Genomic DNA, 23,525 nt, shown 5'->3' with positions numbered 1-23,525 from the left:
GGCAGTCCTGTGGATAAACCTCATCTTCACCTGATGGTGCTGAGGGGGAGGACAAAATGTAAATACCGCCACTGTGCTTGAGGTCAGGCTGCACAGTGTTTTCTGCTGCTGCCCGCAGATAATTCTCCACGTACGGTTGAGTTGAGCTGGACTGAGCTCTGAACCATTTGATGCTATAAATAATTCAGTTGACACATGATTTCAGGCCAAGAATGGCAGTCTGTCCACAGGCAGGGGGAGGGAGGCAAGGTGTGGAAAAAGTAAAGCCAACCCACCCCCCCGTCACTGAACAACATCTCGGAGGTCGTTTCTGAGTTTCTGACACAGGGAGAAGAACTGCAACAGCTGGAGTGAAGAAATAACAGCATTAATGATGCATCTTTTTCTCCTCTACTTTCAATCCTGTTCTAATTTCTGAACCAGCTGAACTATCTAAATCACGCATCTCAAACACAAGGCCTGAGGGTCAGAATCGACTCGGCAGACTCCAATCCAGCCGACCAGACGTCTGTGAGAAATGCAAAGTGAGCGAGTGAACAGATTTTTATTTCAAGATTAACAGCTTTTCCTATTGATACCCCCATCCCTTCTTTACATACTACACCAAAGTAATTAAGTAGTGGATAAACAATTCAATGACCATCTGCTATAGAAATGTCAGTTTTTAGACAGCGAGTCCAAAAGAAAAAAAAATGGATATTTTCTATAAATTGTACTTTGACCTTATCTCCAGTTTTATGCATTTATCATGTAAATATGTTATTATCTAGTGTCACTGTTCCAGCTTGCTTAACATTAACGTGGGCTGCATGTGGTCCACAATGTAAAATTCGACATCCCTGATCTAAACGCAGTCTCAGAAATAGTTTGTGATCTGAGATTTTCTATATTTCTGCACACATGTGAACCTAATACATAACCTCAGTAAACACATCACTTTGAGAAGGAGATAAACAGAATCTAAGTTGGTCACTTAAGTTAAAATGTTAGATTTGGTCATTTACATATTGAGAATAATCATCTAATATTAAATGTATGTGACCTCTAGGATTAATCTGAATGGGATATTCGGGTGTTTTCTATCGATGGGATGACGAGGATTACAAATCAACCATGACTGAGATTTGAGTCGGGTGTGTTTTTATTTAAAGAGCGCTCGTTATGACACGTTTGAGGACACAAATCAAGAATAAAGGAGATTTCTGAAGACCTCAGAAAGCAGTTGTTAATACGCGTGATGGTGGAAAAGATTACAGAACCATCTCTAAAGAGTTACGGCACACAACAAAATTGTTGCCCTTCTTTTAAGAACAGTAGGGCAATAAATAAGAGTAAAAGTAAGGTGTGAGACAGGGAACAGCTTTTCTAACATTTGCTAATGTTAATCCTCCTGAATCCACTATGGAGGGATTCAGCATGAGAACTCGATCCCAACTGCAAACACTGTGGGGATGGGAACATTATGGATTGGGCCTGTTTAGCCGCATCTGGGCCAGGACAGCTCATCATCATTGATGGAGCAAGCGATTCTGAAAATTATCAGCAGATTCTAAGGAGAAACGTCAGGACGTGCGACACGCACACTGATAGCATCTTGGGATGACGAAGCCAAAGTCCTGACTCAGGCCAACAGAAATGCTGAGGGATCCGAGGCACGTAGCTCATCCAACAGTTTAATGCATTCTGCATGAAAGAATAAATTCCTTCAAGATGGTGTGCAGGACAGATGGACGGTAATCATCTGCTGTTGTAACAAATGCTTCTCATCTATCTCTCAGGACATCTGTGGAATATGATATTTTAGCACATATTAAAAAACAAAGTTCACAACCTTCCCCATCCAACTGTAATCCACACAATTGTTGGCGGTTATTGGTTTCTCTGATAATTGGGTACTTTTTCCCCCCCTATGCAGATCATCACTGAACGTTCATTCACTGCAACATCATAAACCGCCTCCAATCACTTACCCCTCGATCTCCATTGTACTTCTCCACAAACTTGCCATAGTTGTAGTAGTTGAATGTTGGGTAGCCCTCCACCCCTTCCTGCTTGCAAAGCTCGTGGTTCTGTCCTTTAGTGCAGTCCACAGCTGCGTACACGATCTGAAACAGGCAATTGCGCATTCACTTTCAGTGCGCATAATAAAACATGCTTTAAATTCACAAGATTTTAAAGGCGCTTGGCACCCTGCCGTATTCAGATGAGGCGCTTGGGACTGTGCCTTAGTTAGATGAGTGTGTAAATAATCTGAAAATATTATTTTTTTGTCGTAAAAAGTTTTCTCCAACTAACAGACCCATTTCACAGCACCCATTCTGACATAAAATAGCAAGGAAACACAGACGTGACCAATCACATTAACTGAGGCTCCGTGCTTATATACAACGGAGGCTTCATTAATTTGATTTGTAACACCTGATTCTTCTTTCTATTTTCTGTCAAACGGCTGCTGTGTAATAAGCTTGTTAAATAAACTTCCTACCGAGACATAATTAGTACATAAGAATACATAAACTTCTCAGAAAATCTCCTTTTGAGCTACATTCGAGGAAACTTTACTGTAGTATGAATTTCAAAAACTGCAGTCATTATCTTTAATAGTTAATAGGTTTAACGCAGACATTCATTAAACAGTCAAGGTAGTTTGTGTGTTACTTCTATTATTCCTGGTGCATTCTTCCCATTTATTGTTATTTTATTATCACTATGACAATTATTTGAATTCGCACGATGCATTTCCATTTTATGGCCAGTTAGCTTTTGTTTCAGTGGATCTTAAGAACTCGGTATATTTTCAGATGAAACAAACTTTATCACAAGTCTGTACATTGCTACTATTAAAAAGGTGAAGAATATTACAGGAATGCAAATGAGGACACAGCTACAGCACTACTGTGCCAACTCTCATTTCTTTGTATTTGCTAGGAAAATAAGGAAACAGGTGAAGCAATTTATTGAGACGTGTGTAAACATAAACAGATTGAAGAAAAACTGATTCTGTACAGTTCTAATGAGCTTGACGGTCAGTATTTGATATGCTCCCCTTTATTCTTCAACACAGCCTGTTGACCTGCATATTGATAATAATTTGAACCAATAATTTCAAATTTGATTTATCACTCCATAAGATGTGTTACTTCTGATTTTCAGTCCAGTTCTCGTGTAATTTGCCACGCCTCAACCTTTTCTCCCCATTTCCCTTTCTTATAAATGGCTTCTTGAGAGCTAAACTTCCACTGAGACCATTTCTGACAAGGGTTCAAGTGAGCAGTGGATGCATCTCTCAAGTCCCGTGTCAGGTCTTTGCTGGATTTCCCCCCCCTGCCAGCCATCCAGCTATCCACACATCTTACTCAGGGGTGTGGGTGAGCTGGAACCTACCCCAGCTGTCAAAGGGCGACAGATCACCCATCTATCGTAGGGCTAACAGAAAGAAATACCAATATGTCTTTGGACTGGGAGGAAAGTTTACCTGGAGAAAACCCATACCAGCATGGGGAGAACATGTAAACTTCACACAGAAAGGCCCCAGCCAACCACTTCACTTCATGACGGCTTTGTCAGTTTTCTTAAGGACACACTGCACAACATGCTGAAATACACCAGATTTTTACCTGATAGCCTTTTGAGATTCCCCTTGTTGAAAATACTATTTTATGTCTATCAAACTGTGTTATCTTTGGCATTCTTCTTAGTTTCAGCTAATGAAATAGAAACAAAATTACCACAGGCTGATAGTAACAGAGTGCCAAAAGATACAATGTATGTAAAACATTGTATAAGGTGTAATGTACAGATGTAATGTAGACAAACACTGGTTAGGTTCATTTTTGTGTTTCATTGATTCATAGGTCAGATTTAAGAAAAACAATCCTCTGAAAATGGTCAAGTTCAAGAACTCGTCTGAAAATAAGTGAAAAAGCAGCCAATGTCTAAATAAAAACTTTGAAAGACCTACTGCTCAAGACTACTTTAAAAATATCAAGACGGTCTGGCTGCTTGGAAGCAAAATACAAAGAAATGAGGGACGGATTAAGACTTTTACACAACATTATATTTTGAGGTGCTTGGGACATGCACAAGACTCAACACGGTCCCCATTTCTTAAATTATGACCACTAAATGATGGTTTCAAGCTATAACTACAGATAAGTTTGGCAAAGGCATGGCATAATGTAAAATGTAATGTAATGTAAGAGTCGTGCCATTATCTGTGAAAATGCTTAGCATTAGCATGCTAAGCTAATTAGCATGGCAATAGTTCAGTACCTGCCAAAAACACATTTTGTGATCTTTCTTTTTTTTTCAGCTCATCCTTGAGTTGACATTGACATCATATTCACAAGAAGGGAAGGGCCATGAGGGTCCTGACCTTTAAGCACAATAATGTATCACATTCATGGTGATGGCTGGCTGGCTGGATTGGGGGGGGGCATTGAGAAAACATAATGCCTTAGGCTACAGCTGTCACCGGGATGGAGGCATAAAAGTGACTTACGCATTGGTCTGTTTATGTGGGTGGTGCACAAAAAAAAAAAAAAAAAAAAGCCCCCCAACAACAATCAGCGAGCATAAAAACAACAAGCGAGATTTATGTTGCGTGGCTGTTGCATCGATTAGTGACAAGCTGTCCCAATGAGGCGTAAATGCTGCCTCACTGATACATGGCTCACTTAGCATGTCCTTTTGGACAGCAGAAATGTCACCCTCTCTCAGGGCGCTGAGTGCTCCACATTGAACTTGTCACCATCAAATAATCGCTCGCTGTCTATCTGTCTGCCCGAGCCAAACGTGGAAATGACAGACATGCTGCGGAAGGAGAAATATTTGACACTTATGCCGCACCGCAAACGACTCGAAAACTTTCTTGTCCTAATTACAAGACACATGCACCTTGTTTTGTATGCAAATATAAATACTCAAGTGACAGAAAAGCTGCATAATTGCCAACAAATCGCTAAAATGGGTACAATGCAGCAGAATGTCGACTTCATCTGCATCACCAGAATAGACACGGGCAAACAAAAAAGCGAAGATATATGCGCTCCATTTGCTCCCTGAGACAAGAGAGAGCCTATAAAGGGATATTCTTCTCTGGTCTGTTAATCAAGTGTATTAAGCTGTTCTTCACTGTGCTCCCACAACAAGAGTATTTCATGGACTTGCAAGCTGTGCATATTCAGCAAGAGTGAGGTGCATCACCTTTGGAAAGGCACAATAGTCGACAGAAATTAAGGTGAAACCACCAAAAATTACCCTCTTCTTTGTATACCTGGGCAATTTACCACAAGATCTTGAGCACTACGTGTTTTTCTTTTTTTAATTGTGAAATCTTTAACCACCTTTAAGTTAGGGCAATTTGAGATACATAGTGTGCGCTTTAAGCAGCAGCAGCATTAGAGATGGCACTGTAGCTGCAATGAGGGGTATAATGTAACTACAGGCTCCCTCCAAATGCTCATCCCTGTGCAATCAATCAGAGTTGCCGTGAATTGACAGGAGAAAATGAAGTCGTAGAGCTGTTGTTCTTCAAAAGGTCCTCAGCCAATTCCGTTATTGATTCATCTTCAAGTGACAGAGGACCCCACATCATATTATTGGCTGGATAGTGAAATTTTAGGGGGCAGCATATTACCATTTGGCCTAGTATCTCTACCAGCGTCAAACCGAGGAACAAAGAGGTACAGCTACACTCAGAGCTACCTCTGTTCTAACAACAAAGTACCTGTGCTTGTAATATCTAACATAGATCTGCATACGCTGGACTGAAACCACCTCAAGGAATACATTAGCTCATATTAAAGAGTGACACAGCACTGAAGGGGTTACTGTAACACACCACGTCTTTGATTTATTGTAGCTGCAACACAAGCATCAACTGAGTAATGGGGACTGGCAATAGCACTTTTATTTACATTGTACATTTTATTACACGTAAACTCAGTATGATTAAGATAAAATATAAAAACATAAACACCTATAAAAGGTCTTCTCTGCCTTATGGTAATAAAAAACAAATTTTACAAAGAACTAATATACAAGTTACTACAGCTGTGCACACACTGGAGGTGATTTGCAGTGACGTGGCAGCTACAGACCACAGACTGTATGACTTCAATGAGGAGTGACTGAAGGGACTACCAATGAGAGTGAAGAATATTGTTCATTGACATATGAACGTTCAAAATACATGAAAAGCTGAAAGGTGTGTTGGGTTAACTAAATATTGTGTAAAGTACAAATCACAGTGATTCAGTGGTCATTAAAATGTGCTTGGAATTTGCAAACCATCACATAAATCCTGACACATTGCTCTCCCCTACATAAGCTGACTTAAATGGTAAATGGTAAATGGCCTGCATTTGTATAGCGCTTTTCTAGTCCATAGGACCCCAAAGCGCTTTACACTACATTCAGTCATCCACCCATTCACACACACATTCACACACAATTGGTTAAAGGTATCTCTATGGAAGCCAATTTCGACTTATTAACTCGAAATTTCAAGTTAGCGCTGCCAATCTGTAATCTACGGGAATGACGTCATTTCCTTGTTACCCGGAAGCTGAAGCCCTCAGCTACAAATGCTACAGCTAAGCTACCAGTATTACATCCAGTCATGAATGCACAAATTGCTGATTATTTTCAGCGTGACTTCACAAATGATGAAATCCTTGTGTTATTAGCTAAATCAATCACATATCAGCAAATGTACTCTCGAAAGCGCCAATTTCTTGCGATCTGGCTTTGAGTGTGCATTCTCCTGCGCCATATCCTTCCGGATAATAAGAAATTTCGAGTTATTGATACTTTTTTTTAGTGATGGAAACAGGCTTTCATAGGTATCAGTATCAGCAATTCTCCTGTATTTACTTCTGACTGGGTTATAGACTAATAATAAGCAGGAAACTAGTGAATTAACATAGCAAGAGAACAAGGCATTGAACTTAACAAAGTGTTCAAAAGATGAAACAAATTTCCTGCAGATAAATACAGAAAAACACAAAAGCCAAACTCATTCCCCGTTGTTGCTCGAGCATTGCATCACATCTCCACACATTACCACCACCTGTTGGTGACTGAAAGAGGTTGACATCATTGGTAGTTTGTGTAGATTGGAGCATATACAGCTCCTCATTGATGTGCGCAGAACCCCTAACAGGGAGCCATGCATACAAAAACAACTGCAAAGCGCCAGCAGAGGTCAAAAGCTCCACGGGGAAATCTTGATTTCTGCAGCGCTGTGGTCAAGACGAACCAGTGTGCTTCTCTATGATTTTACCAGTACAGTAGCAGCCACAGGGTAGGTTATATTAAGCAAATCCTTAAATTCCCTAATGAAACTGTGTTCTCATCGCAGTGCTGTTCCAGCCCATGTGCACCTTTAACGCTGGTATTGATTGGAATTTGGAGAAAAGACAGAACAGCATGGAACAAACCCTGTACACGGCTCCCATGCTGATATACAGCAGAATGTGGAGTTTTAATTGTTTGTGTCTTCAAAGCTTGCAGCTAAGCCCGTGTTAGTCTTTGGTAAATGAGGCAAGGGCAGTTAATAGACTGTGATCAACACTGGTCTGGCATAATACACTGGGGCTTGTCTTGATAAACAGAGAGAACTGCCAAGTAAACACAAGTACCCACTATGCAGATTTAGTCCTGTTCAAACAAAACTTCAAATCTCCTCTGGCCACTGGGGGAACGACAAGAGGGAAATACATCTTAAAACTGTGCATCTGTGTGACTTCCACACGAATGCAGGTCCCCTGATTATGCAGCTTGTGCTACTTTCATCATAACCTCGAAACTCAAGGTATGGTTTAAAGCAACTTAAAGTGGATTTGTTATGTTCATATCCTGCTTTGCTAAATCAGTCTTCCAATGGACCTGAGTGCAGCTCCAACTGTCTCAATAATGACACTTCAGTCTCTCTTCTTTTAAGGCCACCCTCTTTGTTCTAAATGATGCCCCAAGAAAGTCTGAACTGCAGGTTGGTGTGGCCTGCTCAGCTCCCAGAGATGACAGAATTAAGTCCATCTCTGCCAATGAGACCCAAGAAGCACATACTGTCTCGCTCCACCACATTACACAAGTGCTCGATTGGATTGGGATCTGGTGACTGTGGAAGCCATTTCAGGACAGTGAATTCATTGTCATGGTCAAGAAACCAGTTTGAAATGCTCTGAGCTTTGACATGATGCCTTTTTTTTCCTCCCTCTATTTTTCCAATCTTCTGTTGTCAAATTTTAGTGAGCCTGTGCAATCTTTAGCCTCAGTTTGCTGATCTTAGCTAACAGGAGTGGAACTTGGTGTTGTAGGCCATCTACTTTGAACTTTAACAAGGTTAGAACCAGCCTATCTTGTGCATAACTTGATTGTAATGAGTAGTTATTCGAATTTCTATTGCCTTCACCTCAGCTTGATGAAGTCTGGCTATTCTTCTCCGCCCTCTGGAATCAACAACATTCCAGCACATTCCAAAGGTGCTCTATTGGAAGATTGGATCTGGTGACTGTGGAGGCCATTTGACGACAACGAACTCAATGTCAGTTCGCAAAACCAGTTTGAGATGACTTGAGCTTTATAACATGGAGCATTGTCCTGCTGGAAGCAGCAATCAGGAGATGGTTTCACTGTGGTCATAGGGGATGGACATGGTCAGAGACAGTGGTAAATTCATATTCAGGGTCCCCAAATGGACAAGAAGCTATCCACCACACTGTTACATCGTTGCACCACCAGCAGCAGCCTGAACTGTTGATGCAAGGCAAAGAGGACTGATGCTTTCAAATTCAAACCATCTGAATGGTGCAGCAGAAACAGACTCATCACACCAAACAACTTTTATCCAGTCTTCTACTGCCGAATTGTAGCCTTTGTTTCCTGTTTTTAGCGGACAGTGGTACTTTGTGTGGTCTTCTGCTGCTCTAGCCTACAAAAAACTTTGGCCTTGGTCTCAACAAGACGTTTTTTAAGTTACTGTGTTGGTGCCACACATGGTGGGTCATGTTCAGAGTTATTTAAATCACCTTTCTGTGGAGATTCTGATTTGAACTTCAGCAGGTTGTTGTGTCTCCATGTCTTTAGAGATTTACATTAACAAGCAGTTTAACAGGTCAGTCTAGTGAGGTGGCTGGTGAGTGTATATGACAGAAAATAAGAAAAAGCGTGAAGGATCTGCTTTAAGGTTGTGGTCCCAAATACTGAGTCTCATAGTACATTTCTGGCTGTTGCGAAAGTCTTGCTTAAAAGATAAAGTAAATATTGTAGTATGTGGTCAGGTTATCAATGTTGTGTGTTTCTTGATGGAAAATGTAAGAATCGTTGTTACCTTACAAGATAAAATCTTACAAGGTGCAAACAAAAAGTTACTGGAATTGAAAAGTAAATGCAAGAGTCTTAAAGTGAGGTATCTGAAAACAGCAGCAGACCTCGAAGCAGTTGGGCTAAAGAAGCAGAAAACCTTCTGCATGTAATCTGCCAAGCAACTGCAGATGTAAATGAGCTTCTAGCTAACTCTGATACAATGCATCAAATGGTAACATTTATGTTATTATACATGATCCTTTTTTCAAAAAAAATAAACTCAATCACTAAAAGCAGCGGAAGTGCAAGAAAAGATTAATTTAAACAGATTTATGGCTATATTTAAATATACATTTTTAAGGGTTAAATCCATCAACTTTTAAAACCACACAAACCTCTTTTTAAATATTCAGCTCTATTATTTTGGCTTGTCGGGCATTGACCATTCGATCTGACTGAAATTATGGTTATTTATAAATGCACAGATCTACTTCAGTATTTAGAAATGAAGGAAGCGAGTGTGAGTTTCTGCAGAAATGAATAAATGAAATGATGTGTTACAGTTGCAGCTGATATCCAAATTTCCCAAGGAAAAAAAAAAAAAAAAGGTTTAAAGCATTTTCATTTTCATCTGTTGAAGATTAATGTTATTGAGAAATGTTACAAAGAATTGCCTCAGAAAAATAGATGGCTAAGTTGCTGAGGACACCATCTGACATTGATTTAGAAAAATTCCAAACAACTGAGACAGCAACACGGTCCGAGAAATACTGGGACAACAGCTATTCAGCATTAAGCATTTTGATGAGACTTCACAAATGATAAGGCAGCAATTAGATGGGTTTTTTTTGTCACTTCAATCTGATACTTTAGCTTCGAGCGCTGCCTGACACGTGTCCAAAATTCCTGCATGTTTGAAAGGGAGAGAGAGCAAGAGAGTGAGTCACACAGTTGTGGTTTAAGAGGTTTGGAAATAAGCCCTGCAGTCAGAGGGTATTAACAGAAATGAGCAAGAGTGGGAGGGTGTCAGGACATGAGTCCCTGAGGGTAAGTAACGAGAGGGAGTGGGGATGATGGAGGATGAGCGTGAGTGTGTCCTGTTGCCACTACATGAACCTCCATTAACCTCCAAACCCCAAGCCTGCAGAAAATTTGATGCAACAGTGTGGTGCTTCATCTAAATGGTCAAACTGGAGTGGACTGGAGTGGAGTGGAGACACTGAACCCTAAGTTACAGCTCCTCTGCTACTGTTCTGAGTGCGCTTGTCAAACACTATGTAAAAACCAACTAAGGTCAAAAGCCTTCTATAGGTGGAAGCCAATTACCAGTTATTCCTGTGTGAGACATGAAAACAATTATTAGGAATGGGGCGAGAGGACTTTCAGCGCTTTGGGGTCCTTAGGGACTAGTAAAAGCGCTATTCAAATACAGGCCATTTACCATTTTAAAGATGTGAATTCTCAAGTTCACGACAATCGAAAGACTTTCTGATAACTTTGCATCAAATATGCAAATGAATTTACTCTGCAAATGCTCGTTCTTTTGTTTTTATAACTAACACCTTTCAAGCTGTAAGAAAATACAAAAAAAGCATCTGTGAAGACTACAGAGGATAAATTAATGTGAATCATGATGATGTCTGAACATTTCAAACATATTCAGATCTTTAAAGTGCAACTTATGTGGTCCACTTTGGAAAAGAATTCCCAAAATGTGACATATTCCCCCCTCCCCTCCCGATAATACTTAACAAACACTTTAGTAGGCACACCATTCTAGAGCCAGGTGGGATCAGGTTTCATTATCATGTTCAAGTAACTGATTTCAGATGATTTGAGATTTCAGAAAATGCGTGCACTGCGCACATAGACAGATAGATATGATCAGCAACAACACTCAGGCAGGCTGTGGCATTTGAACAAAGCTCAGCTGGTACTGTGTGGCCAAAGGTTTGCAAGGAAAATATCCCATCTGCTTCAAGGTTCAACCAGCTTATCTGACACCAACAACCATGCCACATTCAGAGTCACCTAAATAACCCTCTTTCTCCTCTCTGACGCTTGTTTTACATTTGGTGATTAAATATTTGCATTAATGAGCAGCTGAGCAGGTGTACCTAATGAAGTGGCTGGTGAGTGGATATATTGTGTATGTCCAGGGAACGCTTAACACAAACACAATAAATGAAAGAAAGAAAGAAATCATTTCTAACCTAAAGATGGAAAATACAAGCAAACAAACAAGATCTTAATAATTTCACAGTGATAAGCTTTGAGCCTGAGTGTAACTGAATAGAACCTGGAAGAAATTAGATCTAGTAATGACTACAGCCTGTCACGAAAGACTGTAATAAAGCAGACACACAGGATTACGGCCTGTCAAGACCACGGTGGAAATACGTTATGTCATTTGTAATATTTTGTTTCTGCAACATCAGGTCCCTTGTTGGTCTAAATCTGCGTCTTTTGTTCCATTACTTTTAAAATAACTATTTTATTTGTTGTGAAAGACACGATACAGCAAAACAAGATAAAAAAGCAGCTAGAATTTGTTTTATTTGTCTTTTTTAACTTTAGCCTGAACACTGCGCGGAAAGGTTTCAAATCAATATTTATTCAAATCAATACCGATCTTCTAACTGTGAGCCGATTACCTAAAACCGTGATGTTTACTGTAAGCACAGCTCCAGTTAGAGGCATCTTTGCGCCGCCATCAGAGCCAGTAATCACATATCTAAGTGAGTATGTGAAAAAGCAACACGAACCTTGCGATCCTCTTTGAAGAGCTCTGCTGCGGTGGTGAAGTGGGGGACAGCGTTTTTACAGTGTGGACACCCTGGAAAAGAACAAGCAGATGGGCTGTTATCACAACTATATCTATTATCATCATACATTTGCACCGCAAAACCGAGCTTCATGCCCTAAACGGAGAATTATACCGAAAGACGACAAAGAACACATGCAAGTATATACTGCCGGTTACTAACAAGGTCACTTTTATATTATGAGAGACTGTAGATCTATTTATTGGCATCATAAACGCTACCTCCCCGACTCTGTACTCCAACAGCACTCCATATACAGTATGCCAATACCTACAGAGCACATTTATAGACAGCTCTTTTGTTTTCTGTAGGTGGAGGCAGGATGATTAACTGTCCACAGAGCTGACCAGGAGGAGGAAGCCTTTCCAACTCTAGCTGCAGTGCATTAATAAAAGAGTGATGACTTTTTGTACTGGGAGACTGTTTGCTGTTCTGACAACTTTTCTTCTCAGTTTCTGCTGAAATGTGACGTTTTCTTAGACCTGCTCATTTGCTTTAATCTTTTGTTGATAATGTCAAGTATGCAGTCCTTCTTCTGTTAATTAAAAACAACCCTTTGCCCCTTTTGGAAATAAGAAAAGGCAAGGATACCCCTTGTGGTGACAAATAAATTGCCCATGAAGAAGAAAGCAGCTTGGCAGTGGGTGACTAGCAAGACACTTTCATGTGCCGAGTTAGGGTTAAAAGCTAATTAAACCCTGAAGCATAATGAACAATATGCTTAAAAGAATTTGTTACTTTTTGAAGGTCTACATAAGGCTGTGGCAGTTGTCCAATCGACTCTCCAGAGCAAATTCTGATGGTACGTTTGGGACATGAGTTGTCGGCCAACTGCGGATACAGTCCCTACACCCGGCTGAATGATCAGGAGATATTACGGTTAGCTAAACATCTGAGTCATCTAACTCAATAAATGGATTTTCAGTCACTGAAAAATGATGGGAGAACCTGCTTGAACATGCTTTCCCCCAAGGCCATGAATCTTTTGCTGCAACAGTTTTCTGGTTTCAGGCTTTTCATTACAAATATTTGCAAGGGGCTGCAGGGGATGTTTCTCCAATTTGGCCACAAAACTAGAGGCCAGAGAAGGATTTTAGGTAACAAGGCCCGATGGTGTTCCATTTCTTTTCAAAGGTGCCGGACAGGGATAAGATGCTCTTTTAGACAAAAGCAGCAAAGGCCTTTTTCCCCCATGGATGTCACTTGTGTTCAGGTCACAGACTGTATTTCAAAGATGGACGTAGGCGCCATTAGGAAAGCCCTTCTATTAAGGCGTGTAATTTACAAAATAAACATTTTTCTTAATAAATACAATTTCAAAGTAATGACTTAAATTTGAACTTTAAACTCACCCAAAACTATTTGAACTCATCAAATGAACCCGAGGCTCATTTTTCTACAGACTTCTCTATAACTCAGACTTCTTTTGTACCCATGCTTACGATTAGAAAAAATATACAGTACAATAATGTGCAAAAGTCTTGAGCTATCATTTTGTTTTTGTCTTTTGCTTTCAATGAACCAGACTCGCCGGCCGCTTTTTTCAGTCCAGTCAATTTCCACATTCACAATGGCTTCACTTTTCAGAGCTAGAAGCCAAGTCCATCCTTTATATACAGTTTGATTATTGTCATAATGCAGAAGGAAATCTATCTGGCAAACTGACATCACAAGTGGGAAGAAGAAAATAAAATATCACTATAAGCTGCACTATTAAGATTTCTTTCACAGGCTGCAAGTGGACATATCTGACTACGTATGTCCACAGGCATCATAGACACAAACACACACACACACACACACACACACGCGCGCACGCACACATAACTCTCTCTCAATTCGATTATGTCAACTGTGCAAGTACACATTTGCCAACCCTTTCAGAGCAGTCTCCCTAAGAGAGCATTCAGCACCGCTCACAACCCATTTCCTGCTGAATTACCCTTTTAGCTGCAACATTAAATGGCCTTTAAACCTGTAAATGTCCTGTCGCAATTTTGAAACTGGTGTATCAAAAATACAATCGTTGTCCGCGTCTTTCCCTCACAGAAGGAAACAGGAGGCTGATCAGGCAGCTCCCTGGTGCAGCTTAGAGACTGCCTTAAATTAGCAGTTAAACTGAAGAAAGGAACGGGGTTTTGCTCTGCATGGCAAGTACAGGAATTTTTCAGCCTTTATATTTTACTGTACCTTCGGTCATCAAAAAAACAGGTAAAAAATGACTTTGAGTTGATAATGATTCCTGCAGTTCTCATTTCTTGACTGTACCTGCACATTTAAACTCCTCTTTCTCATAATTACCATCGCAGACAGAGTGAATCTGAGTGAAATCGAGGGTTGATGAATGCAAAGTAACCGCCCTGTGGATGCGCTGTAACAGCCTGGATTTGAATATCTCCCCTTAGTTCAATGAATCGTGGAAAGTACGGAAGGAAAAAAAAAAAAAAAAGAACATTAAACGCGCCAAAGTGTTATGTCTCAAACTGGCCGATCAACAGTATACAGCGGGCCAACAAATGGGTATTCAGTGAATCAGAAAATGCTTTAATTTAACACAGAACGCATGCGAAAGGAGACAAAGATGATGTTCCAGCATTTAATTTTAGTTTAGGGTTCAATTATGCAGATTTGAGGCTAAAGGATAATAGCCCAAGCCTCTGCTAAAATTATATCGATTGTTCTGTCTGAAGTGTTTCCAGCCTTGATGTTTTAGAAAGCAGCTGTATCTCATCAAATGCTCCATTAGCACAAGCTCCTTCACTAATAAGACACTAGCGAGCAAGGTGCAGATGGGGCGGACGAGTTGGGAGGGCGGCAGGTTGACGCGGCCTGATGTACATCTGGAGCATCTCTTTGTAGAGGGAAGCACCAAAGGGCCCAGAAGAGGAAGCAGCCTGACTGCTGTGCCCTGTCGCATGCTTTGAAGCCCTCATCAGAAACAAAGGGCAGAAAAAGGGCCAAAAAAACCTCCCTAACAGGGACAGAGGTGCATGTGTGAGTCTGTGTGTATTGATAATTAGCCTTCCTAATCTGTATTCCTCCTGTGTTTTGCATGAGGACACATATGAAGCGTGTCGAAAACAGAGATTTCTGCCTTTTCTTTCATGGAAGTCCAGTCACTAATCTGTTGTTTGTCTGTTTCTCAGGGCTGAAAATATAAAAAGGTGGAAAAGTGATTTGTTCATATTTCTTTTAGTAATATGACTCAGTCTCCCTGTGGCTTAGGTGTGGCTTTTTTATATACTGCCCAATGACGAGGTTTGGCAAGAAGCTCAGAGTTACGTATGCACGCTGGTTGAAGTCCAGGCTACGATCGCACAGAGTTCAAGAGGACGAAGCTGCGATCGCACGCGGCTGCGACAGCTTCACAGACGTTTGATATTTTCATCACAACAGCCCGAGCAGATGAAATACAAGAGCTTGCGAAAGCTGCCAGTTACAGATGAGGCTTTCAGCCATTCCAGATGTTTGTGTAAGAGCTTCCTTCTGATTTTGTTCGCAGATGCTGAAAGGAGTTGATTTTAGTATTAAAGACACTTACAGGGAGCGTAGAACATGACCAGAGCGTGCTTTTTCTTCTTCAGAGCCTCTCGGAAATCCTCCGACCCAAGATGGCTGACGCTGGAGGGTTTCTCCTCCCAAGACTGCTCCGGTGGAGGAGGCGCCTGTGGACTGCGGGGGATGAAATAAAGTGAAAATATTACGTGCACTCCAGGGAAGGGGAAATTGCCTCAGATTTACTGTAGAAAAGGTAACATAAATACAGTTTCTACCAAGATTTTGTCTTTATTTTGTGGGCCAAGGAATAAATGAATAAAAGCTTACTATGTAACTACCGGTGATATAATGGAACTCACACTGAGTCACACTTTATGTCAGCCTGATATAAAATTATGTCTGCTGACCTGTGATTGCAGACTATGACTTTATGGAGCCTGCAGATGCCACAGCTGGACTGATGTCATTGCAAGTCCATTACTTTTTGACCCTTTCCAAAGATTATTCTCTCACAGTGGGAGGAAGTCTTGAAAAGCCGGTGCTACGGCCAATCAGTGCTTCACTTAACTGCTCAACTTTTGAAGCGATCAAGCTGTCGGTTAAGCGTCAGACTCACTTGTGCATGAACTCGATGATCTTGTCTTTGTTTCGCAGCTGTGGCAGCGTGTACTTCTCTTCACCTTTCTCGAAGTACTTAACCGTTGGGAAACCAGAGATCTTGAAGCGATCCGACACAGCCTTATGCACCGTGGCATCCACTGCTGCCAAAACACCCGGACTCTGCAGACGTTACAAAAGCAGACAGGGCACTGGTAAAATAAGATCTATAGACTAATTTCTTCAATTAGAGCATAAATGGTCACTCAGTCTAGCCTATCTGATGACACCAGCTACATTGGGAAAAAGATTACGCCATCTGTGTATAAAAAAAAAGCACTGCATTAGAAACATCAGTAACATTAGCAGAAAAACAAGGGGGGAAAAATAATGATACGCTGGGTCTAAAGAGCTCAGGGTGACAGTGGCTCCCGTCCATTCGAATTAGATAATGTGCAGGCTTTTCCCATTGACCTCCAGTGCTGGGCAGAAAGCCACAAGGACAAGGTCCAAGCGCCGGGCCGGGGGGACGTTCACGGGTGAGATAATTGCTACAGTCACCAGGCTACAGTTTTATAGGCCCTGCCCCTGGCTGGGGAGTGTTAGATTACCACTGAGGACAGAATGGGGGGAGAGGAGAGGTGAGTAACACGGCCCACTAATCAGAAACACATCAAAAGCTGGGCTGTTGGACAGGCTGACCAGCGTGTCAAGCTGCAACGGCCAAAAGCCTTAAAGCCAAAAAAGAGGGATTATTATGATCTGCTAATGACACATGACTGTGTGTGCTCAGTAGAGTCTGAGATATGAAGCACACAGGCCTGTAGATATGCATGCTGTAAACAAACAAAGAAAGGTCGAGAGACTTACATCTGCACCCTTGTTGAGTATTTCAGCAGCTTCATCGTACTCTGGCTTCATTTTCTTGCAGTGGCCACACCCTAAAGAGTTAAAAAATGCACATTAGAGGCTGACTGACGGAAGGATTAGACAGCAAATGGAAAGAAAAATCAACAAAATAACAACATCTGCTAGTGTTTCAGTTCAACCTAGCCCTGAATACGTTTTAAATAATCCCTCAGAAGCGGCTATTTAGATATAAGAATATCTGTATTTTACAGGAACATGTGCTCATTATAATCAAGATAAGGCACAGAGAACAACATTAACCTCCTAGGACCCGGCGTCCACATATGTGGACATCACATTTTGGGTTGTCTAGACCAAAATACTCAATTTTGCTCTCCAAGTGCCTGATATCCACCTACGAGGACATTATACTGCCTCTGTTTTATACAAATTTAAAACGAATATCCTCATATGTGGCTCTCATTTTTTCTTAGAAACAAACATCGGGTAAAAAAAAAAAAATAAATAAAATAAATCCGGTGATTCTTTGTTTTTACATTCATCAGGTCCCAATCAGCCCAAATATCAAAGAGAAATTAAAAATGCATGCCGTGGAAGAGTTCGGGTCTTAGGAGGTTAAAGGACAAAGTGTGCCATTTAAACATAACTCAAATCAGAACGAAAGGATTTGAAAATAATTTTAAAAATATTAATTAGTTAACATTGTTTTTACTTGACTGGCTACTGAAAAAAATGGCAACCTTGAGAGGCTGAGTACTTCAGAGGTAAAGATGGGAGCAATTCAAAAGCAATGTTTCACAAAGTGTGCAGATTTTATTGCCTACATCACCAAAATAAATAAATAAAAGATTGAAGGAATTTGGAAAGCTTAATAAGTATTGACTGAGACCTTTGGGCCCTCAGGCAGTGCATTAAACTGATATGGGCTCAGGACCATTTCTGGAAGCAAAGAGTACTACATATCAGCATCTGTGTCACTCCATTTAAAGACACAAACCGTCAGAGTAGCTCACCATCCATATTAGTACTGTATCCGAGATGCAGTACAGAAAAAGTGCCGCGCAATAAAATAAAAAAAGAAAACAAAAGATATCCTGTAGGGACGATGGCTTAACATTTTGTTTTCAAAACTAAAACAGCTGGTCTCCACACAGACCAAGCTTTCTCATTCCTATAGTGTTGCTAAAACAGCAGGTGATGCAACACAGTGGTAAACATACCCCTTTACCTTTATTCCAATCATTATTGATGAATCTATGGCCAGCTAACAAAACCCAGCTCCTTCAACCAGTCAACTAAAACAGTCACATGAATGAGACAAGAACAAGAAATCATCTCTTAAATCTAATCAAAGCATACGCTTACATTTCTCAAGAAACACCTTCAACCCTAGAAGATTGGCTCTGAGCGCGTAATGCTCTGCAGAGATTGCAGAGCATTACGCGCTCAGAGCTGTCTGGGCGAATCAAGCAACCAACCCGTGTAATTCTCTGGTGTCTTGCTGCTTCACCCTGGTTTGCCAGAGGGTGCACGGCTAGCATGCTGAGGGTGAAACTGTAAGCGAGGCAGCAAGAGTATATCGTGTTTGCAAGGAGAGTTAAGTCATATTTGATTGCTTACTACATGTTCCACTCTCAGGGATCTGTGCACAAGGTATAGTTTGAGTGTGTTTGTCTCCAAGTAAGAAAATTGTGGTTACATCCACACTGATGGGTTTTTATTGGGTCTTTTAAAAATGAAAACAAATTAAGTCAAGACAAATATTTTAACAGAGTCATAAATAATCTGTCTCTACTAAAACAACTTTCTCTACTGAAACTTTCCTCAGAGATTTTGCTCCATGTTGACATGACAGCATCACACAGCTGCTGCAGATTTGTCAGCTGCACATCCATGATGCAAATCTCCAGTTGCAACACATGCCAAAGGCGCTCGTTTAGATAGAGATCTGGTGACTGTGGAGGCTCACCGTTATGTTCAAGCAACACGTTTGAAATGGGGTTTGTCACATGGTGCGTTGTCATGGTGGAAGCGGGAAAGGGATGGACATGGTCAGCAAAGGCACTCAGACTGTGGTGTGACAAGAACGCTCAGTTGGTACTACGAGAATAAATTTTGCCAAGAAAATAAACCTCACACCCTGACACTGGACAAGCAGCCTAAACTATTGTTACAAGGCAGAATGGATCCATGCACTCATGTCGTTTGGTCATGTTGCAGCAGAAACCAGGACTCATCAAACCAGGTAATTGTTTGTTTCTGTTTTGGTGAGCCTGTGTGAACCGCAACTACAGTTTCCTGTTGACAGGAGTGGCCCTCGGTCTGGTCTTCTGCTGCTGTAGCCCATCTGCTTCAAGCTGGCACCAACAGCCTCATTTACAATCACTTAACCTCTTGAGCCCCAACGCTCCCAGATACAGGGGCAAAAGGCAGGAGATCGGTTAGGCGTTTGGGCTTAAGAGGTTGAATCACCCTTTTCTTCTTTTCTGATGCTCAGTTTGAACTTCAGCCACTTCATTTCAGCATGTCTAAACACACAGATGCTGCCATGTAATTGGCTGACAGGCAGTTGAGCAGGTGCACCAAATGAAATGGCTGTATACAGAGAGGAAGAACACAAGTGCGTTGTTCCTGCTCGGGATTTGGAACAAGTGTTGCATAAGGGCTATAAAGGTACATCTTTCCCTGGACTGACGATTAGATGGGAGAAAATATGGCAAAATCTATTACAAAAGGAAGCCGTGGCAATGGGGGGGGAAAAAAGATTACCCACATGAGAAAAACAGAACCACAAAGCTATGTGAGCTTAGTTATAATGTTTTGGCAATATGTTGTGGCTGATGAGATCAAATCTGGCAACGAGTGGGAGGGAATACCTTCCAAAAACGTCCTGGACTAAAACACTGTAGCATGGCTGATATGTTAAATGCAATAAAAGTTACAAGTTTTAAAACAAAAACGTCATTAGAGCCAATCTGTGATCAGGCTTCTGGAAACTTTCAGTAGATCATCAACCCCTCGTTATAAATCACAACAAATCTCAGTTTTACCAAAAACCCTTTTTTCATCGAGAAGCAGAAGACACAATTTGCAGCGTATAGCTTGCTGTAAATAAACCGTGTTTGATGTAAGCGGTACATTTAATGTTGCATGAGCAGTGAGTGACTAGCAAACATTTTATTTGTAGATTTAAAAACAATAAAAAAACAAAAACAAAAAAACAACCAACTTTTAAATATATATAACACAGTAATTTATCGCCCAGTGTACAAGACGCTTTGTCTTAAGATCTTATGAATATGCCGTTTGATCAGGGATGAGCGCTTGTGTGAATGTGCTCAGTGCTGTTGTGCACAGATGCATGAAACAAACTTGGTGCTTTTCCAAACCTGTTAAATTGCCCTTGTCATAACAGTTCAGGAATTTCTTTCTTCAATATACAATGCAGCACTGGCGCAAGCTATAAATCAAGTGTGATATGCCTTGTGGGATAGAAAAGCTGCTTCTCTTTCAACTGAGTGACTGTAGTGTGTGATCATGCAGATTGTTTTGAGGCTTACCAGAGAACCAGAGTGACTACAAGGACTTTGTCTGACCCTTCAAAGCGATGAGTAAGAGACAAAAGCAAACGTCCGTCCTGTGCTCTGCGTCATCCCTGCTCGGCATTTGGGAAAAAGTGGTGCATAAGGGCCACGGTCGGTGTGTGTGTAGGGGAGGGCGTGTGCAAGTGTGTGTGTGTGTAGGGGAGGGCGGGAGCTTACAGGAAAACACAGAAATATTGCTGATTCAGAGTGTATGTGGGGGTGAAGAGATCAGAGTCAAAAAAATGAACACCCTGGCTTCTGAACCACCCGTTAAGCCAGCCAAAGCCCAATCGTCTGGGACCAAACATTATCACGTCATTTACAGCTATATCAGCTGGAACAACAATCTGAACAAACAACAATGAGCAATGTTTGTTTTTGGTCCGGGGACGTAATGAGGCCGGCTCTGGGAAACAGAGGGTTCGTTTGGAGGTTTCGCTCCCCTGCTGTGCACCGTACAGAGGACGGTGAGAAAGGTGGACAAGAATGAAAGCTGATGGTGGTGTTTGGGAGGCCATTAATCTCACTCTGACAGCAGGGCCATTAAGAAACTGCACCGAAGCTCCAATGCTGTGTGTGTGTGTGTGTGTGAGAGAGCGATTGTGTAATTGTGTGTAATAAATGTTTTGTCACGGTGTGAGATATGCATTTGATGTGTCACAGGTATGTGCGCGTGTGCGCGCTGAAAATGTTTGATGCCACTTGTTTCAGCTGACTGCCCTTGATTGGAGTGTGTGTGGGTGACTGGCTGATGTCCACAGGGTGAGTCAAGTGCAGCACAAGCATCTGTGAAGCTGTGACACCACATCTGGAGAGGGAGGATTAGTCTGCTTTCAGCGCTGTTATGCACACTCAGGGTAAAAAAAAAAAAAAAAAGGAAAAAAAAGAAAAAGCATTTTCTTACTTAAACAACTCCACAAACTAAAGACAATAAAATAATTCCTGAATCTATGTTGCGTAATCCATGGTGCCTGACGCCTTAGTAAATATCAATAAAAGCAAAACTATGAGAGTTTATTGCAGCTTTAAGCCTGAATAGGCAATTCAATATAAATGCAAAAACCCAGGTAAGACTGCGCTCTTCAGCTTTCTTCCTCAGCAAAAGACAGAAACCGGAAATTTTAACTGTTCTTCTCTGACAATCAAATAAAACCTGCTTGAAAAGTCATTAATTCAAGTCAAACATGTATAATCAATGAAGTCCCAGGACTCTGCCCATTAAAATAACAATAACAACAACAATAAAACAAATAAAAAATGCCATTGTCTCTTGTTTCTCTGGACCATTTCAAGCCCAGCTACTATCCATGAAGTCTGACCAGGTTCTAAGTTTTGACCACTTGCATGTCTGCAGATGATTCAGTTCTGTTGGCTTCAACAGGTGGTGGAGTCGAGTTCACTCTGGTGCATTAGTGCCTCTAATTCTGAGGCAATGATCACGAGCTTTGGGTAGTGACCAAAAGACTAAAATCGTGGATACAAGTAGTGGAAACTGTTTTTTCTGAAGAGCACCTGGCTTTCTTCTTGGAGATGGGATGAATAGTTCAGTCATCTCGAGGGACAAAGAATGGACCCGCTACTCCTCCACATCGAAAGGAGCCAGCTGAAACTAGGATGGCTTTTGGGCATCTCCTGGGCGAGATGTTCCAAGCCAGCAAAGACCTGGGATGACCCAAGAAACACTGGAAAGATGAAATCTCTCTGCTGGCAGAGGGAGATTTGGGCCTCTCTGCTTAGGCTACTACCTCCTTGTCCCAGACAAATGGGAGAAAATCGATGGATAAAGGAGAAATCAACTTTTATTTATATATATTTAAATATATATATTTATATGAGGGCTTTGTCTCTGGCTACAAGCCAAAGACACAACAATAGAGCCTGCAGGGTCCATATGCACCTTGTTTTTTCCTAATTTTGTTAATTATGCTCTGTGAATTCATCCCCCAGGATGACGCTGTCAACACCATATTTTCCTGTAACCTCAAGGGTTTAGGGAAAGGGAACGTGAACTGTGGTGCATGCCAAAATACAGCACACACAAAACACTTTTTCACTTATCACCCGTTTTGCTCTCCAAATCTAGCTTCCACTGTTTTGAAACACTGGAGTTATCCAGTATTGGCGCATGTGTAGGTAGACAGAAAGGAATGATCCAAACAGCCACACAGGAAGTCTCAGGACTGTAGGACTGCTTCCATTTTAATGTTTGGAGTCCTGGAATAATTACATATGACCTGTATGATCATACCTCATACACAGCTTGTGTTGACACTTGTGCTTTGCATTAACCCTTATCTAAATTACACAATTGAGAAAACTATATTAACATCTTTAATGGCAACTCATTTTGAACTGATCCCTGTTTTCTATAGTTTTGACAGTTTACACTCTTCTGGGAAAACTAAAAACTACTACAAAAGTATGGAGTGTGTCTGTGGGAATGTACACATTTAAAAGCATTAAAGAGATCAAAGCCAGGATCAAAGCAATCAAGCAGTTTAGTTGTAAACGCCATCTCGAACCCAGACTTGCACAGTAAGTGTCCATATTCAAGGTTTGCAGCTGCAGTGCAATGCAAATGCTTTTTGTCTATACTCATGTGCATCAATAGTTCTTTAGTGAAACTGCTAGAGTTAATTTACATACAGGGTTTAGTATTGCAAAATATTACTGAGTTTTAGCAGGGAATGGGTCCACCCGCAGTGTTAGTATCACGGATATGTTTTTAATCACAGCTGGGGCTCCTGTTTGCCCTTTGGACTGAGTGCAGTGCTCCCAGCAACCAGGCGGTATGAAGCTCTGCAGCAAGTATCAGATCTAATGTGAAAGCAATGAATCCTTG

The 23,525-nt window shown here is 41.2% G+C and overlaps 1 protein-coding gene across 1 annotated transcript in view; it reads right to left on the bottom strand.

The window, feature by feature from the left end:
* Positions 1-23,525, bottom strand: part of pdia5 (protein disulfide isomerase family A, member 5) — a 79,976-nt gene that overhangs the window by 2,104 nt on the left and 54,347 nt on the right. Inside the window, exons 12-16 of the mRNA XM_004568970.3 lie at positions 17,100-17,170; positions 16,249-16,412; positions 15,676-15,806; positions 12,075-12,145; positions 1,971-2,105 (exon numbers count right to left, since the gene is read on the bottom strand). Coding sequence (XP_004569027.1) covers positions 1,971-2,105; positions 12,075-12,145; positions 15,676-15,806; positions 16,249-16,412; positions 17,100-17,170 — 572 coding nt within the window. The remainder of the gene's footprint in view (positions 1-1,970; positions 2,106-12,074; positions 12,146-15,675; positions 15,807-16,248; positions 16,413-17,099; positions 17,171-23,525) is intronic.

This window comes from Maylandia zebra, linkage group LG16, assembly GCF_041146795.1.
Source record: "Maylandia zebra isolate NMK-2024a linkage group LG16, Mzebra_GT3a, whole genome shotgun sequence".
NCBI lineage: Eukaryota > Metazoa > Chordata > Actinopteri > Cichliformes > Cichlidae > Maylandia > Maylandia zebra.
This window is presented reverse-complemented; position numbering and strand designations above follow the sequence as displayed.